Genomic DNA, 17,947 nt, shown 5'->3' on the forward strand with positions numbered 1-17,947 from the left:
TACTCCGGCCGCCGGCCTCCGCCGCATCCCGCCAAGCCGCCACCGCCTCTCCACGGCTATAAAAGCCTCCCCACCGGCGCCACACCCTCACACTCAAACCCCCCCTGGCCACCACTGCCTCCCCCTCCCAGCGCTAGCGCCGCCGCCCCGCTTCAGTAGCGCCGCCGCCGCCAGCCCGCGTCGCCCCGCCTCTGAGCGCCGCCCCGGCCCAAGGTGAGGCCGGGAATCGACCCCGCAGGGCCCCCACCTCCTTTCCCCTCTACCCCGGGCCGCCGTCGAGGCCCAGGACGGCCGAATCGGCCGCCGCCGGCGCCGCTCGGCCCTTCCCCTGTTCTGCCGCGAGGAGGGGGAAGAAGAAGGGCGTTTTTGCCCATACCCCCCTCCACTTTCCTTTAATCAGTAAAGAGACCCCGCCCTTTTAAACCCTTTTGCAATTAAACCCTTACCCTTGTTATGTTTCCAAAATAAACCCCCACCATATAAAGTTATTTACAACTAAGCCCCTGACTCTTTCAGATTAACCCAAGAAACTTCTAAAGTATAAACCAAGCCCCTGCCTGCTTAATCTTAATTACAATTAGGTCCCTGGACCCCTGTTTAGGGCCTAAACGCTCCCCTGACCTATCATTTTATGTGCCTAACGACCCCAGCTTAACCTAAAATTTTACCTCGCCTCTCCTAACTCAGTTCTGGCCATACTATTCAGAAACCGCCCAAAAATAATACTCTATGCTCTATATTTCATGTGTTCCCGTTTCAAGCTCGACGACAAATCCTTGTTCTGATTGTGTGTTTGTTTGTGTGCGCTGTAGACCACGGAGTGAACGAAGGAGAACCCGTTGACGAGCAGTACGGTGAGCAGGTGAACGAGGACCCGATCCGCGACCCCGAGCCCGAAGGACAGGACTTCCCCGAAGGCTTTGAAGACGGCAAGTTCAATCCCATCCTTTGATGCATGTTTCTGTCCTAGTATTTATAAACACAACCCAATGGCCTGCTTTATAAAATTGCATATGTTTTGCTTGCATGAAAACACGGTTGGATAGCCACCCCCTTGATTTGTGATGACCATTCCTTGACCACCTAGATTAATGTCTGATTTTGCTTGGACGTTAATCGTTATTAGAGCGCTAGAACTTTATTCATAAATACTATTTGTTTTATAAAGAGAATGTGTGTGTTTGGGAAGGGATAAATTGTGGATTTTCGAAAGATAAGTATGGACGGGATGGACGGCATTTCTGTGCGAATTGCCGATTGGTGTGCTTATGCCTGTGTGGCAGGGCAAAGAAGGGAGATATCCATCTTGTCGCATGTAAGGACCGAGTTGGTGTGTCATCTCACCTAACTCCACTATCGTGCAAACCACTCGACCGTTGTATGGGCAACGGCGTAGCATAAATCCCACTAGTTGGTGTGATAGCCATCAGGAGAGCTGAGAGCAGCGGGTGACTAAGGATAAGGGATAAGCCCAGAGCGACTTATGCCCGGTTATACCTGAGTGAACGGTCAATGACCCCTTGGTACAACCCGTGATGGCTAGTCAGGCTTAGCTATGGTGGGTAATGGCTATGTCGGGATCTACACCGACACGACGGTGTTCGAGTTGTGGTATCCTGCTTGTGGGTAAAGTTGCACATCTCTGCAGAGTTAAGAATCTATTCGAATAGTCCGTGCCCACGGTATTGGGCGAGTTATGGTGTGGTCACATAACTAGTGTTTCTTTGGGATGGGCTGGTGTGAGTTGTTTTGGAATTGGTTCCGGCAGTTGTGCCGCGTGCTACGACGGACGGGGAGTCCGGTAGCAGTTTAAAACCTGAACTCTGTTTTACTACAAAAACTGATTTCTAAAAGGTTTTTCGAAAAATGAACCCCTGCATAAAATGTCGTTTTTCTGCAAATTAAACCGTAACCTTACCCTTGATTTACCTATGCATATTATTCTGTTATAACCCCCCCTCCGTGGGTGTGGTTGGACTTGCTGAGTACGTTTGTACTCACCCCACTCTTACTTTTTACAGAAGAAGACCCAGACTTCGTGCCAGGCGACGCCGAGTAGGGTTATCGTTCTACACCCAACCTTGCCTGTGGTACCAGCCCTGTCGAGATGCCTCCGCTGACGCAGTACTCTGAGCCTGAATTAGATCCCGTATTAGTAGCACTCTGGTGTATTGTCGTAGCTTGGTTAATCCTTGTTATCATCTGTATCGAGTGTCCGCCAAGGTTTGTAAGGTTTTGAACCATCTGATGTAATAAATGTGGCATCAGCCTCCTGGGACTGATGTTTTGTATCACATTTAAGTCTTCTCTTATGAGGGGACGCTTCAAAAGTCCTATGAACGAAAAAGGGTTGAAAATAAGAAAACAAAAAAATAGATATTTGAGATATTTGAATCCATTTCCATACGTATTCAATCCATTTACATTCTAGGCATAGAAACTGGAAGAAAACAGAAAAATATATATTTGAGATATCTGAATTCATTTCCATACGTATCGGATCCTTTCCATCCTTGCTTCTTCCTTCCTTTTTCCATTCACCTCTCTCTCTCCTTTTTTTTTTGCTCAGTGCATGCATGCTATTGCTCACTTCACTACTGGTTCACTTCCTCGCTCATGGCACAGTGATAGTGGGAAAGCGTGCAGGCCATGCATGCCGGCGGGGCTGTTTGGTTCGAGCCCTGCCAGGCAGCGATCTCAGCCCCAGCCCGACGAAATCGTGCGCCTGAGAACGCTGCCTGTGCCAGGCAGCTCTGCAATGGCGGGAAGCCGGGAACCAAAGAAGTGCCGGAAACCAACCGGCTGCGCGCGGCTTGCACGCGTGCTTCTTTGGGGCAATCTCCACCGCCCAACCTCATCTCCTTTTTCTCTCTGCTGTGTTTTCCTCCGTCTTTCCTGTCAGCGTCGCAGCCACCCGCATGCTGATTTTTCTGATTGATCTTGAGAGTGACACGACGGAACTAACAGGGTGCTCCATTTTTCTGAGACAAGAAAAAACAATAAAGTTCGTTCTCTCGTATACTACTACCAGCAGCTGAAAATTCTCAGGCCAGCGCCGTGTTTAGTTCCCAAATTCAAAGTTTCAAATTTTTTTCCGACATCTGCATGGAGATTTAAATCTAGACGAAATAAAAAACGCATTGCACAGTTTATCTGTAAATCGCGAGACGAATCTAATGAGCCTAATTAGGCAGTAATTAGATGCTAAATTGCTACAGTAATACTACAGTAATTAATTTCTATTACCGGATTACTTAGTCTCATTAGATTCGCCTCGCGATTTACAGACGAGTTCTGTAATTAATTTTGTAATTAGTCTATATTTAGTACTTCAAATGTAGAAAAAATGCTTTTTTTAAAAAAAATTACGAGAGGCAACTAAACAGGGCCCAGATACAGAGGATCGCATCCAATGAAACCTCAAGCTAATTATTTCGATTTTGGAAAAAGAAAACACTCCCATTCATATATTCACCCCGTTCGGCTGGTGGACAGCCTCCAGCGTCTACAGTATTTCCCTCTCACACAACTCCAGCTCCAGCCTCCAGCCTCCAGCCACCAGCCAGGCAACAGTGTTTTTCTCTCACAGAACTCCAGCTCCAGCCTCCAGCTCCAGCCTGCCGAACGGGGTGATTATGATTTGTAAAATCATATTAATATTATTCGGCAGTGCCACTACAGTACCTTGGAAGATTCCATTCCATAATTCATCATGCATGCATGGAAGAAGGAAGGAAGGTGGCTTGCCACGCGTACAAAAGGGCGGTCCGGCCGGGCAGCAGCCAGCAGGAGCATCATGTTTGCGAGTATCGCAAACTCGTCAACCTCCTCTGCGCACAAGTATCCATTGCGCGCGCGGACGGTTTGGTGCCGCCGGCCGAGCCTTGGCGAATTTTAAACTTGCCCCTGACTTCATGCCATGCAGCTGCATGCGTATCCTCTATTCCTCTCCTCGCTAGCTACTGCCTAGTAGCACTACCAGACCTAGGCCTTGTTTAAATCTTTACAGGTTTTTACAAAAAAATCGTAAACGCATTAAAGTGAAATAGAATCTTACTAATTTCAAGTACTAAATGAAGTCTATTTACAAAACTTTTTGCATGGATGGGCTGTAAATCGCGAGACGATTCTAATGAGCCTACTTAATCCATAATTTGCAATAGTTATGCTACAGTAACCATCCGCTAATTATTGATTACACATGGATTAATTAGCATCATTAGATTCGTCTCGCGATTTACAACCCATCTATGCAAAAAAATTTGCAAATAGACTTCATTTAGTACTTCAAATGCTCTCTTTACATCTTTACACAATTTTGCAAAATAAACTAAACACACCCCTAGCTATGTCTAGTCGATCACCCCAAATAAACAAATCCACCAACGCCTCCAAAGAGGAAAAGCAACGAATTCCGTTGCACCGCCCGCATCTTTCTTCCCCACCCTTGTTCCTTCTCTTCAAGAGCAAGTATTATAACGCCACCTCAGCAGGCTGAATACATGGACACGTCATAATTTTCCTTGTGGCAGAGAGAGAAAAGGAGAGAGAAGAGGGAACGAGCGAGAGAAAAGGAGAGAGAAGAGGGAACGAGCGTTTTGCACACCGCCGGGCTGAAACACGGGACACGAGAAAAAGAAGCCTGCTCCCAGCCTGCTGCCGGCGAGAAAGCTGGCGTTTTATTCAATCTTGGGATCTTTTGTGTCACCTCATCTCGTTTCTGGCATCCATGTTTCATGTTTACAGAGATATACTTCACAGTAGATCGTGGATACATGGCAGCATTAAATATTTGATGCTCTCATGCAACCATTCTAATAGCCAGTTTATAATACTTTGTGATGGCTATGTGATGACTTTATATGACATGGCGTACCCATTTAGCCGGCAACGAGCTGAATTATAAGCCATGCTATAAGAATTGGGAAAAATGATGGCTAGCTAGCCCATCGCGCACCAGCTTTATAAATTAAATCCACGGCCATCTGGTATCATTGTGTATGGTAGGTATTCGTATAGTAGACGACACATACAGCTGCTGTCAAAGATCTAGAAATCGAATTAAAGTAGGGAATGGAAAATCACACCATACAAGCCAGGAAATTTGTTTAGTTCCGGGGCGATATATAACAACAGATGGTATAGCTTCTTCCTTCCGTCATAGGCCTCGATCGTCATGGAGAATTTGAATTGGACGCTGATGTCTCCCACATTCATTCCAAATAAAAGTTTTCGAAACATGTGAAAAGATGATCAAATTTACATCACAAATACCTCTGCGTACCATACGCAACCTCCACAAATACATGCCGGAACAAACCGAAAGCGGCAAAGCCAAAGAACCCAGTCCATTAACCACTTGGCTGCCGACAAGTGTCGTCCTCTGTCCACGAATAGAACGCGCGGTGTCTGCAGCGTATGTTACCATTTGTAGCAAAGCTAGACTCAAGCGTCACTACTCACTAATCATACGCTCCAGTCTTGACGTCTCCGGTCTCCCGGAGAAAAATTCCTCGCGATGCTAATCTTCCGAGGGGCCGAGCTGGAGGGGAATGATGGCCACCGCGGGCGCCCTCGACCGGAAAAGCCACGACCGCCCACCGGGCTTGCTGTCTCGTCGGGCAGCCGGACAGTGCACGCGCGCAAATACCGGCACGCCGCGGGGGCATTTCCGTCCAGGTCCGCCCCACAAAAGCAACTCAACTGCGGTAGGACGGCTAAATTTGGGTGAATAAAATTTAGAAGTAGTGCCGAGTAAATACGAGTCTTCACTCTAGCAGTACCGAGTAAATAGCCTTCTATTTTTAATCTGACGATTGAGCCCCACCTGTCATTGTCATTGTCATTCTCTTTCCCCTTCCCCTCCCCTGCCTGCTCGAGGCAAGCGCGCATGCCGGCCCCGCGCCGCCGACGCGTGCGCCGCCGCCGCCCGCTCGGCGTCCGGACGCCTCGACCCCGCACCCGACCGCGCGCGCCTCCGCAAGGGCCACCTCCCTACCTTCCCGGCCGTGTACCCGACCGCGCACGCGCCGGCCGGGGAGCGAGAACCATGAACTGGTCGAGCTCCGGGTCGCGCGAGGAAAAGTTGCGATTTTGACGGCCGGCCGGGGAGCGAGACGCACACGGGGACGTGGCCCTCCGGCACCCCCTTGCCCTTCTTCGCTCGGACCTGGCGGCGCGCCGCGGCCGGGGTAGCGCCGTCCTCGCCTGCCGCGACGGTGCGGGACAGCCGCCCTTGCCCTTCTTCTTCGCCCTCTCCCCTACGCGAGCCCGGTCACCACGGGCACTGCGACCCCTCCGCCGCCGACGGCCGCCTTCGAGATCTGCGCGGCCCGCCGCCTGTCGCGCCGCAGGCGGTGCCTGGGCAGCTCGGCCGCGGTGGCGTTCACCGCGAACGCATCGCGGTGGACCGCGCGGAAGCACACCGCGGGCGCCTCCTCGCCCGGTGGTGGCGCTGCGCGCGCGGGGCGGCGGCCATCGACAAGAAGGCGCGGCGAGGTAGCCCTGTGGAGCCGGCGGATCCTGATGGGGGAGCGCTGCCAGCCGCTGGACTTCGCGGGCGCCATCCACTACGACAGCTTCGGCGGCGGCAGATGACGAGTACGACCTCGCGACAGCGCCGGTGGCCTTGGCGCTCTTCTGCTCTGCTTCTGCGTGCGCCCGGCGACCCTTCCACGGCTCGTGCAGACCCAAGGCCGTCACCATCACCCACGCCACCACCGCGCACCGCCGCCTCGCCGCTGCTTGCGCAGTTGCGCGGCGGCGTCCGCGCGGTCCGAGCCTCGACGGCCACGGATACCTCCGCGCCTTCCGCTTCGGCGGCGCCGGCGAGGGGGCGCGCGCTACTCGGCACGGTACGTGGAGACGGCGGCGAAGCGGGAGGAGCACGACGCGGGAGGAATCCTAGCTACTCCAGATTTGCACGCAGCGACACGAGTATACCCAGGAGGTCGAGGCGCAGTCTTCGAGTCTTTTAGCAAGTCTCGTGTTGAACTTTGCCCATTCATTCTTCTTTTGACCATGGCAATGGCATTTCAAGGTGATGAAGAACGTGGCCAGCACCAGCGTTCTGCGCTGGGGCGGCGGCGTGCTCTGCCTCTGGGAGGGCGGCGAGCCGTACGAGCTCCACCCGCGGATGCTCGAGACCCTCGGCCTCGGCCCCTTCGACATCCTCGGCCTCGGCGCCGGCGGGGCGGCACCAGACGGTGATGCGGCGGCGCATCGGGAACGGGCACTGCGCTAGGGGGGAGAACGCAGGGAAGAAGAAAGAAAGGAGAAAAAAAATATGGGCCCAGAGTTGGCAGTCTAAATAGAAGGCTTTGGGAGGGTGGGTGGGGGAGAAATTTTGGAAGTCCTATTAAAATGGTAGCTCATTTACTTTCCTTACTGGACAAAAAATTTGTGTACTCACCAAGCAAATATGAAAGTGGAAGTCTATTTATTCACCCTACTTGAGTTGCTCTAACACTCCACTCCACGCGCCTGCCCCTGCCCCTGCCCCTGCCTCCCGCAGCCTCCTGCTCTGCCTTACTCGTGAGCCAGCCAGCACGCGCACAGGCCACAGCCTCGTCGTCTCCCCACGGAGGCCTCGCCTCCGACTCCGAGGCGCGCGCTCCGCGAGGTCCTCGCAGCCCCCGCTTCCTCTCGCGCGCGTGCTGTCTTCGACTCCCACCCCCACTCGGCCGCCTCCCCTCTGCCCCATCCGGCCTGTTGGCTGTCGCCGCCGCTTCGTACCTCGCCGCGCTCCATCGATCTGGTGAGTGACCCCCTCTTCCGCTCAATTTCGATCGGGTCTGCCTAAATGGCCGGATCGATCTGTGCGCTCTTGTTGGAATCGGACCTTCCAAGACTTACTGCTGATATCCGGGTTACCGGGTTCATTCGGGGGATTATTGCGCTACCATTTCGTGCTGTATCGTGTTCTATACATATATACGAATCGTATAATACGATAAAAACACTATCAGGTTTTATTTGTGTGGTGTCCAAGTCCAACGGGAGGAAAAGCGTGCCAAAGCCTCAGCATTTCCTTTTCTCTCTTAGCTGTCCCCGGTGTGAATTCTGCTTGTACTTGAACCTTGCTTTGTGTTGACTGACGGTTTAGATGCTTACGGATTCATACTTTGCTCTGACGGCACCTGGATCTTTTGAGCAAGCCTGCCCATTTAAGCCTGAATGGATTGGACATTGAAATCCACTTGATTAGCCTCATTTTCACAAATTTTACTGGGATCAGATTTCTACTCTGCAACATTACTTTCGTCTTACTGCAAATGTCAGGGTGGTCGTGTAAATATGCTTACCAAGCATCGAATTTCCATTCCTGCAGGTGGTTTCTGGTGAAAAACAAGCACAAGGGCTGGAGACCTGACACTAGCGCATAACCCTGGCAGTGGCAGCATGCGGTGGTTTGGTCTTTCGGTTGACGTGTTCCGCAGGGGGATCTCCTTGAACCTCTACTGCCGTGTGATTCTGTAAATCACCTCCGTGGATATCGGAGACCTTCCTTCGGCTTGCGAAGGCAGTTCAAAACTTCCCCATCCTGTCTCTGGCGTTGCTGTTAAGGTGCTGTGGTTGCTTGGCCAAAGCTTCTGAGGAGAACGGAGTGGAGTACTAATGGTGTGGAAAGCAGCTGCTCAGACGAGATTCCACGTGTTTAAGCATGAGAATGGAATCGCTGTGAGAGTTATTGCTTGCTTCCAGCCGCCGCAGAATTGCCAGGTAATGCGGAAAGAAGCCAGCTGTTGTTAAGAGTGGGAGTTGCCTTTCTTGGCCTGATGATCCTAACATTGCTTTGGTATATTTTCTGTAGGCCGAGTACTTCCGCCATCTCCTCAAGCCCGTGACGTAGCTTCGCTCTGCTCTTCGTTTGCTGCTGAAGAAACTTTCTGCTTTAGGTTTTTCTCCATCACAATTCGAGTGGGAGAATTTCCCGTTCATCTGAACTTTCTGCTGGTAATTACATCCTTCTCTCATTCATGTTGCGGCTACCTGTTCTTGTTCGATATGGGTATACTAATGCTCAATTTCTGCTGGGTAATCTCAGGTACTTTTTTTTGGTGTTTGTTTCTTCATGGGGGACAAGGATAATTCTTGGTGCCATTGGCCTAATTCTCCATGGAAATTCAACACTGAAAGCTCTGCAGGCAATATCTGCCCACCTGATGTTGGCCTTGTTGACGCTAATTTGGTGGCATTGCCTACATGTCTGAACATGGTTGCTGCACCTGTGCCATTTTTCACAGCATCCATTGCTGAAAGACCTCTTCCAATGACTCCAAGATTTGTCACCACAATGGTGCCCAGTTTGGAATTGTCTGCAATGTATCCCTCACACAAGAGACCTCTAGTTTTCTACCAGGAGAATCATACTCCTATTGCAGCTCCTTTGGTGAGGAAGGGGACCCTCCTGGATCCTGTTCCAGAGCTCCAAGGTAGCAATGAGACTAATCTAACTGATGTTGGAGCAGAAGAAACCGAGGGTATTCATGAGAACACAGATGAGATTAATGCACTCCTGGATTCTGACTCGGATGAAGGGTGTGAAAAGGTGCAAGAACTCAACAGAGTTAGGAGGCCATCTCCTGCTGAGAATGACACCTTGAGTGTGGAATCAGTAGCCAGTGCTGGTGCTAGCGCAGCAGGTTCTGCGCGACCGGCCAAGAAGAGAAGGCTCTGCTCTGGCACTGACAAGTCTGTTGTGGACACAGCCAGTTCAGCAAGGCTCGATCATTCCATCGAACAGAAGCTTCTTGTCAACGACTGTGATGCAGAGTCCTGTTGCATTGGTGAAGTTGAGAGCGACCACAAGTTTGCTCTGGGGGGAGGTGAAGCTGTAGAAGGTGACAATCCCGACGACCAGAAGCAAAGAAGAGAGAGGATCCAAGAGACGGTTGCTGTGCTCAGGAAGATTGTCCCTGGGGGCATCGCCAAAGATGCCACGGCTGTTCTTGATGAAGCTATCTGCTACCTGCAGTACCTGAAACTGAAGGTCAAGATGCTGGGAGCTGTCTCGCTCTAGCTCCTGCTGGACAGTTGTGATTGGGTTATCGAAGCCACCGGCTTCTAAATACATAAAGTGCTAGTGTTAGTAATAAGGTGAAGATGCCAAAGGGAGCTCAATTCGGTGCTTGGTGAAGACGCGCTGGATTGAAATGAAAAAAAAAGAAAGGGACCCCGTGGTGCTTGCTTGGCTTCCCCTTGAACCCAGAAGAAAGCTTTCAAGATGAAGTGGACAACGAACATGCAGCATGGCAATGCTACTTCAACTGAACCGAGGCCACAATGCTTTCATTCATTGTGGCGGAGTGCTAGTCCTGGAGGCCACAAGACCCACCTAGCTCGCCATGCCACTCTCCGGTGAGCTAGCCTAGCAGACTACCACCATCTTTCTGCACCAGAGCTGCTTCAACCTTCTTCTCCGTCCCAGAGAGCCCTTTGTCGGTGGCTCAGTGTGCCTGCTGCATCAGCAACAGTATGTTTATGCAAAGGTGCAGGGATCTTCCGCCGGGCGTGATCCAAAGCAGCAAAGGGCGCTGTTGTGCTGTTTGCTTCCATGGCTTTTTGACCTAACTACCAAAGCCAAAGGCCAAAGCGGAGATGGGTCGAGGTTAGGTTCGCCGCTTGTGTGGTGAGCTCCTGGGGTCCAGTCCAACCACCCGGTCCAGCACTCTACCAAAGTGTTCTCTGTGTGCCTGAGATGCGGAGCTAAAGCCTCAGCACCGTCATCCAACCAACCCCCTGCTTTGTTCTCCGCTACCTATGCCACTACCATATTTGTAAGCAAGTGTTCTCGCTTTGCCTCGGGTTTGTGCGCGTTGAAATGATGCGGCCTTTGGCCGGGACCCAAAGCAATGCTTTTTGGACTTTTGTGTGCGTATACTGTTGCTGTACTGTAGTACCCCGGTATTATTACTGTTGTAGCCTCCTCTCGTCGTAGCGACATGTATGCCAAGACTGGGAACGAGGCACTGTTTTGCGTGCACATCTAGCAGCAACCAGATGGTACGTAGTATCCTCAAGGATTCCCCTGTTGGAGCCTTGCTCATCAAGTGTGCGCGCGCGCGTCGGGCTCATGATTGCTTGAGGAGAGGCTGCATCATGAGCTTTTGCCTTCGAGTCAGGTTGGGCCTGCCTGGCTCTGCCGGCCGGGAACGGGACGGGACGGGGCGGGGGATCGGATTCCGAGTGGGCGGCACGCGTGGGGGGGGGGGGGGCGGGGGGGGGGGGGGGGGGGGGGGGCGGACGGGGCGTGCGGCGAGCCTCGCCACGGGCATGAGTGCCGGCGCCTGCCCCCTGCGTTGCTTTGCTTTGCTTTGCCCCGAGTGCCGGCCGGCCACAGCGGGATGGAACGGGAGGCCCGGGTAGGGGTTCCGTGGATCCTGGGTGTCAGCAACCCGCTCTCGATGCTCGATGGCCCGTCGAGCGCTCGTGCCTGCCTGCCTGACATCATGGAACGCCAGAGCGGCTGCGCGCCCGCGCCTTCTCCGCCCTGCCGGATCCCGGGTCCGGGAAGGGACCGACGGGCAAGTGAAAAGGCTGCGACGAAGTTAGGCGTGTGATCCCCCCCTGCACGCCTGCACCATCCCAGGCGCTGGGACCGGGACGTGGGCAAGTGCGCAGCGGCCGGAGCAGCTTTCCGGCATGCGACGAGCAGGATCGGCGGCCGCGCCGGCACGCTCGCTCGCTTGCCGCTGCCACCTTGGGCGCCCGCCCCGCCGCCGCCGTCCTTCACCTCTAACCCCAACCGGTGGCGTGGCGTGGCCGCGGGGGTGCGTGCCTCGACAGACGGCATTAGACCCGGGTGGCCCGCGGCGGCCTTCCCTGCCTTCGAATTTGTCCTAGGCGATGGGCCAGCGCCCAGGGCCCAGTTCCCTGCAGCTGGGAGGAGGAGAAAAAACCGGCTGGCGACTTTATAGCTCTAAACAAAGTATGAAAATTAGTAGCTCTGCCAACGCAAATCAAGAGGGGGCCATTATTGCTAACATTTTGCTTAAAGCTATTTCCAGTGCAGGATTTCATTGCATGATTTTATAGTGTGCTATATCATCTAAAGTATATTTGAATTCACGAACGAAACAAGATCTCCCAATGCAAAGTGTCATTTCACGAATTCATAGACTAGCTATATTATTTAATTATGAGGCATGTGATTGGGCCCAAATTGCATGAAATAAAACTATATAGCATTATAGCCCCCAATGCAAGTTTCATAGTCTTGGAAACAGTGTATATAGAGTTCTATCACGATGAAACTTCTTCCCTCTCTTTTTTCATAATTACCTTGCCATGTCATCAAAAATGATATCCACTTTATTTCAATTATTTTTCCTAATTGTGGAAGTTGGAATATTCTTTTTTGTTTAACTAGTGGGGTATTTGGTTGGAAATAGGAAATAGGAAGCAGATGAATCACACTTATGCTTTTCTTATATTTACATATAAAATTATAAATTACAATCCACATCATAATGATAACAGTTGCAATACCAGTCACACTCACACTCTTGTGATCTTGTCGCTTGCGTATATATACATCAACAATCAACAACATTTTCACTCCAGGTTGCAGTTCACGGTGGATAATAAACCAAACATTAGATCATGTGGTGAGGATGGGCGGGAGGACGTTGGACTTGCTGCCGAGCACCTTCGCCTTGGTGTCCGGGAACTGCTGTGTCATCGCCGTGATCTTGCCCTCGTCGCCCACAACGATCGGGTACGCCATGAGGTGCCCAGGGAGGTCGCCCTGGAACGTGTCGCTCGCGAACATGTCCCAGTGCTGCTGCGCCACCTGGTTCATCCGGCGCACGCAAGCCAGGTTCGACGGCCGGAGGAGGAGGTCTCCCGCCGCCGCCGCGGCCGCCTGGCCCAGGTGCTCCTGCCACAGCGCGACCCGGAAGCCGTGGACCTGCCCCCTCGCCGGCCGGGCCCTGGTCGCCAGGTAGCTCGGCTGGTACGCGCCCATCGCGATCTCCGTGTCGCGGCCGCCGTCCATGGAGCGCTGGTTGATGTTCGCCGACCCCACGATGACGTACTCGTCGTCGACTGCAAACAGCCATCGAGGTAAGCAACGATCGAACAACAGCAACCATCGTCGATTAGCATAGAGAACTAGAGATCGATCAGCCAATCGATGATGGTCTTGAAATCAAATCGACCATGAACGAAGCAAGTTACCGATCATCGTCTTGGCGTGGACGTAGATCATGAAGCGCCTGGCCTGCTGCGCCCTCTCGTAGTCGGTGTCGGGGTCCGGCCGCTCCGGCGGCGCGTACTCGCCGGGGGCCGGCGCCTCGCGGTTGCCGAGGCAGAAGAAGGTGAGGTAGTCCCTGGGGTCGGCCTGGAGTCCCTTGGCGCGGATGGCCAGCGTGATGTCCCTGTACATCATCTCCATGGTGCGGCGCTGCCAGTCCAGGATGGCCTGCACGGAGCCGCTCTCCGGCACGCCCTCCGGCCACAGGGGCACCACCACGTACACGGCGAACCGCTCGCCGGCCTCGATCTTGCTCACGATCTTGAGCGACAGCTCCTTGGGGATGAGGTGCAGCGCGTTGATGGCCTCCACCGTGACGCCGTCGTTCTGCCGCCACGCGTAGGAGCTCCCCAGGAAGTACTGGTTCTCGATGTAGATGAAGTCCCGCGCGCGGCGGATGGCGTGGATGTACGCGTCCTGGATGCTGCGCTCGATCACGTGGTCCTTGCCGCTCACCAGGCCGCGCGCCGCGGCCTCGTCGGGGGCCTCGTCGCGGTTCTCCGGGAACCCCGCCGCCGCGCCGCCGTCGATGGACCGGAACACCTGCACGTTCCAGGACTCGGCGTCGCGCGAGGCGGCCGCCTCGCGCGACGCCCACCCTTTGTCCAGCGTGACCAGGAGGTTGTCGCCGCTGCCCTGCTTCCGCCACCGCTGCTCGAAGTTGTCGAGCACGTCCCACGCCGCCGGGCCCTCGACGCGGCAGTGGACGTCGTGCCACGGCTCCCTGGGCCCGCCCTTTCTGATGGACGCGCCGGGGAAGTTGGGCTGGTGGAAGTCCTTGTTGTGCGTGGTGCCCAGCGTGCGGAACAGCGGGTGCTCCTGCGTGTCGTACCTCCCGTCGCACAGGTCGATGCCGCCGAGGAAGCTCACCAGGCCCGGCGGCGCGTTGGGGCCGCCGCCGTCGACGATCACCGTCTTCTGGTGGTGCGTGAACATGGTGGCCGTCTCGACGTCCTGCACGTAGCTCCGGTCCTTGTCGGGATTCCGCGGGCAGAGCACACAGTGCACCTTGGTGCCGCGGAAGAAGCCCGCCGTGTCATCGTCGTGCGTGGCCATCAGCCCGTCGCGCTTGATCGGGCCGAGCCCCACAGACGTCCGGTCGTCCCACACCAGCATCAGCACCGTGACGCCCTCGTCGGCCTTGCGGATGAGCAGCTGGCCGAGCGTCTCCGACGACGGCTGCCGCGGGTCGCGCACCAGCTGGACGTCGCTGTTCACGGACCACCCGGCGATGTACACCATCCGCCGGGCGGCGTTGATCGCCTCGAACACGTCCACCCAGCACCGGCGCGGCTCGTACATCCCGCCGCCGGCGAGCGCGACACGCGGCGCGAAGCCGTCGGCGATGTGCGCGTCCCCGTACAGCCGCACCCGGCAGCCGCGGCGCTGCTCGAAGAAGGTGCGCGGGACGCCCCTGTACGCGGCGCTGCCGACGCCGGTGCCCCAGCCGCCCCCCGGGTCCGCCGCGACGTCCGTGAACTGGAGCTGGACGTGTATCTTGTCCCCGCCCCCCAGGGGCTGCCGCTTCTCGTCGCAGATGTCGAGCCACCGCTCCACCTTCCCGCCGGCGACGACGTCCTTGGTGGGCAGGTAGGCGCGGCCGATGAGCGTGGCGCCGACGGCGTTGTCGGCCTTGACGGTGAAGATGATGTTGCTGGCGTCGTGCGCGCAGTAGATGCGGAAGGACTCGTTCCACCGCGGGGAGGGGACGGGCTCCAGCATGCGCGTCCGCCCGACGCGCGCCTTGTCGATGTCCACCGTCGCGTACAGCTTGCCGTCCATGCCGAGGCCGATGGCGTTCTCCAGCGGCTGCTGCACGCGAAAGCGGCGTCAGGGTTTTGTATGATGGCGAGGATTGGGCAGGTGTAGCACCATAAGAGGACCCGGGATGAGTTAAACCTTGCATTTGCAGAAGGGCAGCTTCCTGATCCATGAGAAGACCTTCCTCTTCATCTGAATCTGGTTGCAGACAAGATGTAAATTTAAACCATTTGTTAATGAATGGCATTTGGAAAAGTCGTGCCTTTCTATTCGTTTTGAACTCTGATCAATAATGGTCGGTTTACCGCACAATCTGTTATTGCCGATTCTGATTGTCAACAGGTCATCAATAGTACCTAGAGATACCAAATAGAGGGGTGGAGTACCAAGAAAAGGTGGAACAGTGTTCACATATTAATTTATTTATGAAAAAGCTATAAGACACCCGGGTGCTTCTAATGTCCTCAATGCCCGATTTTTTATCCGTTTGATTCATACAACTTGCTTCGTTTGTGCCATTTTATAGTGCTGCTATACCGATGGGTTTCTGTCACTCCTTTTTTAGCTGACAAACTAGCCCCACATGAAAGCTTTAGTCGTGCCCAACTTTTCCTCATCGGCCTTCTGCAAGCTGTAATTCCATTTTCTTCATCTCTGATAACTAGAACGGAGAGGCAAGTCAACAATGAGGCAATTCTAGGTTTGTTGATTCCTCCCCTAACCTGAATCCATCCATTTCTCTATTGATTCCCATCCTCGATGACGGCGCCTATGAGGACGGTCGGGCCTTCCATGACGAGCGATGCAAAGAGTACACCAGATGCTCGATGCCATGGCGGCGTGGGTGTTTGAGCCAGTTCGTTTGGGAAAATTGCTTTAGAAGGGTAAAATCATCTTTTGTATCACCACTAAAGTGATGAGTATGTTACGATGATGGCAGATAAGGGATAGTAAAACCAAACTAGTGGAAATGAAGGGATAGTTAGAAGTTCCAATGGCATACAAGGAGTTTTCTCCATATTCAAACATGTTATCACAAAGCTACATTAGGTTTAGTAAGCATGTGCTCCCCTTTCATAATTATTGACAATTTGACACTTATGAATATTAATGTTTTTGAATTGTAACTTTGACCACTATTGATTAGAACGTATAGCTATATATCTAATAAATCTTCGAGATTATGAAAAACATATGCATACATATAGTATTTATGTTTCCAAACTAAATATTATGCCCGAGCCTTGGGGATTATTAATTTATCTTCAACCACATATATGTCACGAAAACTATAAGGATAGCATCCATGAGTAGCTGGTTATATATTCATAAGTAAAAGTTATGATATGTAGACTTAAATATATAATTGTTGTGATCAACTTGACACAAAATCTTCAAGCAATTACATGTGACAATCGATCAAAGAAGACGTCCAGAAAGATCTTCTGTGTAATTTACTTTTTGAGGTCGTTTTGTGTGTCAAGCTGTCAACTTTTTTATATCCTTGATAAATACCGGGCACTCTTTGGGTATCTTTTTTTTAAAAAGAAAAACATTATAAAATGCCTTGAAGTTGTAGTTTTATCAAAGAGCCCATGGTTTTGCAAAAGTTAGTAAGAAAGGAAAGGTCACACCCCAAAGTGCGTAGGCCTAGCCCAGCAGCGAACAAGGTCATGATATTGAAAGGGAAATGAGCAGCAAGAACAACTGAAGATTTATTTATCTTTGTGTGCTTTTTTAAAAGGATTATCTTTGTGTTTTGAGTGGGAGGAAAAAGAAGATCAAGGATTATTTGAGCCTTCATTGCAAATTGTTAAAACCAGCTTTGCTCCACCAAAAACAGCTCCACTCCATAAAAAAAAATACCTAAACATATCAGCCAACTCCACTCCACTCCAGAAAAATTTAGCTTCACTCCAGATTTTTTGGAGCTTCGCAAGAGGTGCTCCACCAAATAGTGGAGCTGGTGGAGTTGGATAAAATTACTCACCATGCCACTAATTATGTGGTTTCGGTACCCCTTCGAAGAAAAAAAAGTCAAACTTTATTCCCGACGCTCGCTGGCTGCCGTGCGACTCGTGGCCGTAGGAGCTCACCATTGGGGTGCGTTGCCGCCCGCCGAGGCCCGCCGCCGCCTCAGCCCACCGAGGCACGCCGCTGCCCGTTGCCGCCTACGCTCGACGGGACACACCGCCGCTCGTCGCCGCCAACGCCCGCCGATGTCTCCGCTCGCGGCTGCTGCTAGCTCCCAGGGGAAGAGGGAGAAAAGAATAGTGAATTGGGGAAGAAGATGGCCTGGCAAGTGGAGCCCGCATGAAAGTGAGATGAGTTTAGATGGGCCTAGCTGGGCCACTGCTGGCACACTTGGTCGGCCGGGCGGAGAGAACTAGGCTTATGGGATTTATGGAAAGGAGCTCTCCCAAATACGATGAGAAAAAATTGATAGAGTAAGCTAAATACTGCAGTGAAGTATTTGGAGCGGAGCATTTTTTCCTCTAAATCGCTCGAGCGAGATATATATAGTATATAGTTTTCTCTAAAGAAAAAGCTCCAAACACCCTCTAAAACGCTGGAGCGAGATATATATAGTTTTCTGTTTTCTCTAAACAAAAAAATAAAGAGAATATACAGCAGTGCTACCTTCTTGGTCGGCTGCAGCTGGCCGTCTGACGTGACGGACAGGTCGGCCGCCACGATCCTGGCGTCGATCACCCCGTGCAGCAGCAGCTGCGTCGTCTGTGGCTCTCCCATGGCGTCCGGCGGCTTCTTCTTCGAGCGAGCTCCTCTTCCGCCGCCAAGCTAGCTAGCCCTCGAGCTATGCCTCTTGCTCGGAGCGAGCCGCGACGAGGCCAAGAACAAGGCACGCGCGCAGTATATATATACACTACCCCTCCCGCCGGACAAAGCAGCTGCCGCCCAGAACAGCACGGT

The 17,947-nt window shown here is 53.0% G+C and overlaps 2 protein-coding genes across 3 annotated transcripts; one reads left to right on the top strand and one right to left on the bottom strand.

Moving 5' to 3' along the window:
* The first annotated feature begins 7,466 nt into the window (after positions 1-7,466).
* Positions 7,467-10,984, top strand: LOC120689747 (transcription factor SAC51-like). The gene is made up of 4 exons (XM_039972143.1): positions 7,467-7,756; positions 8,330-8,721; positions 8,813-8,955; positions 9,047-10,984. The coding sequence occupies exon 4, from the start codon at positions 9,074-9,076 to the stop codon at positions 10,019-10,021; it is 948 nt and encodes a 315-aa protein (XP_039828077.1). The 5' UTR covers positions 7,467-7,756; positions 8,330-8,721; positions 8,813-8,955; positions 9,047-9,073; the 3' UTR covers positions 10,022-10,984.
* Positions 10,985-12,396: 1,412 nt separating this feature from the next.
* Positions 12,397-17,947, bottom strand: LOC120692320 (phospholipase D alpha 1-like). 2 transcript variants are annotated; one of them, XM_039975589.1, is made up of 4 exons: positions 17,657-17,947; positions 15,155-15,214; positions 13,180-15,067; positions 12,397-13,047 (listed from the first exon to the last, which is right to left on the bottom strand). In XM_039975589.1, exons 1-4 carry the CDS (start codon positions 17,765-17,767, stop codon positions 12,602-12,604), a joined length of 2,505 nt encoding a protein of 834 aa, XP_039831523.1. In that variant the 5' UTR covers positions 17,768-17,947; the 3' UTR covers positions 12,397-12,601. The 2 variants fall into 2 exon arrangements, with proteins under 2 accessions (XP_039831523.1, XP_039831524.1); XM_039975590.1 differs by having other exon boundaries at positions 13,180-15,064; positions 17,657-17,933.

Source organism: Panicum virgatum, chromosome 9N (genome assembly GCF_016808335.1).
Source record: "Panicum virgatum strain AP13 chromosome 9N, P.virgatum_v5, whole genome shotgun sequence".
Taxonomy (NCBI): Eukaryota; Viridiplantae; Streptophyta; class Magnoliopsida; order Poales; family Poaceae; genus Panicum; species Panicum virgatum.

What these genes read in the sequence shown, in the direction of transcription:
- LOC120689747 (XM_039972143.1), top strand. Translation starts at nt 9,074, where the DNA reads ATGGGGGACAAGGATAATTCTTGGTGCCATTGGCCTAATTCTCCATGG.
- LOC120692320 (XM_039975589.1), bottom strand. Translation starts at nt 17,767, where the DNA reads ATGGGAGAGCCACAGACGACGCAGCTGCTGCTGCACGGGGTGATCGAC. An exon ending in AGCTGCAGCCGACCAAGAAG is followed by an intron (nt 15,215 to 17,656) that starts GTAGCACTGCTG and finishes GTCTGCAACCAG; the next exon opens with ATTCAGATGAAGAGGAAGGT. An exon ending in CCACGCCAAGACGATGATCG is followed by an intron (nt 13,048 to 13,179) that starts GTAACTTGCTTC and finishes GGCTGTTTGCAG; the next exon opens with TCGACGACGAGTACGTCATC.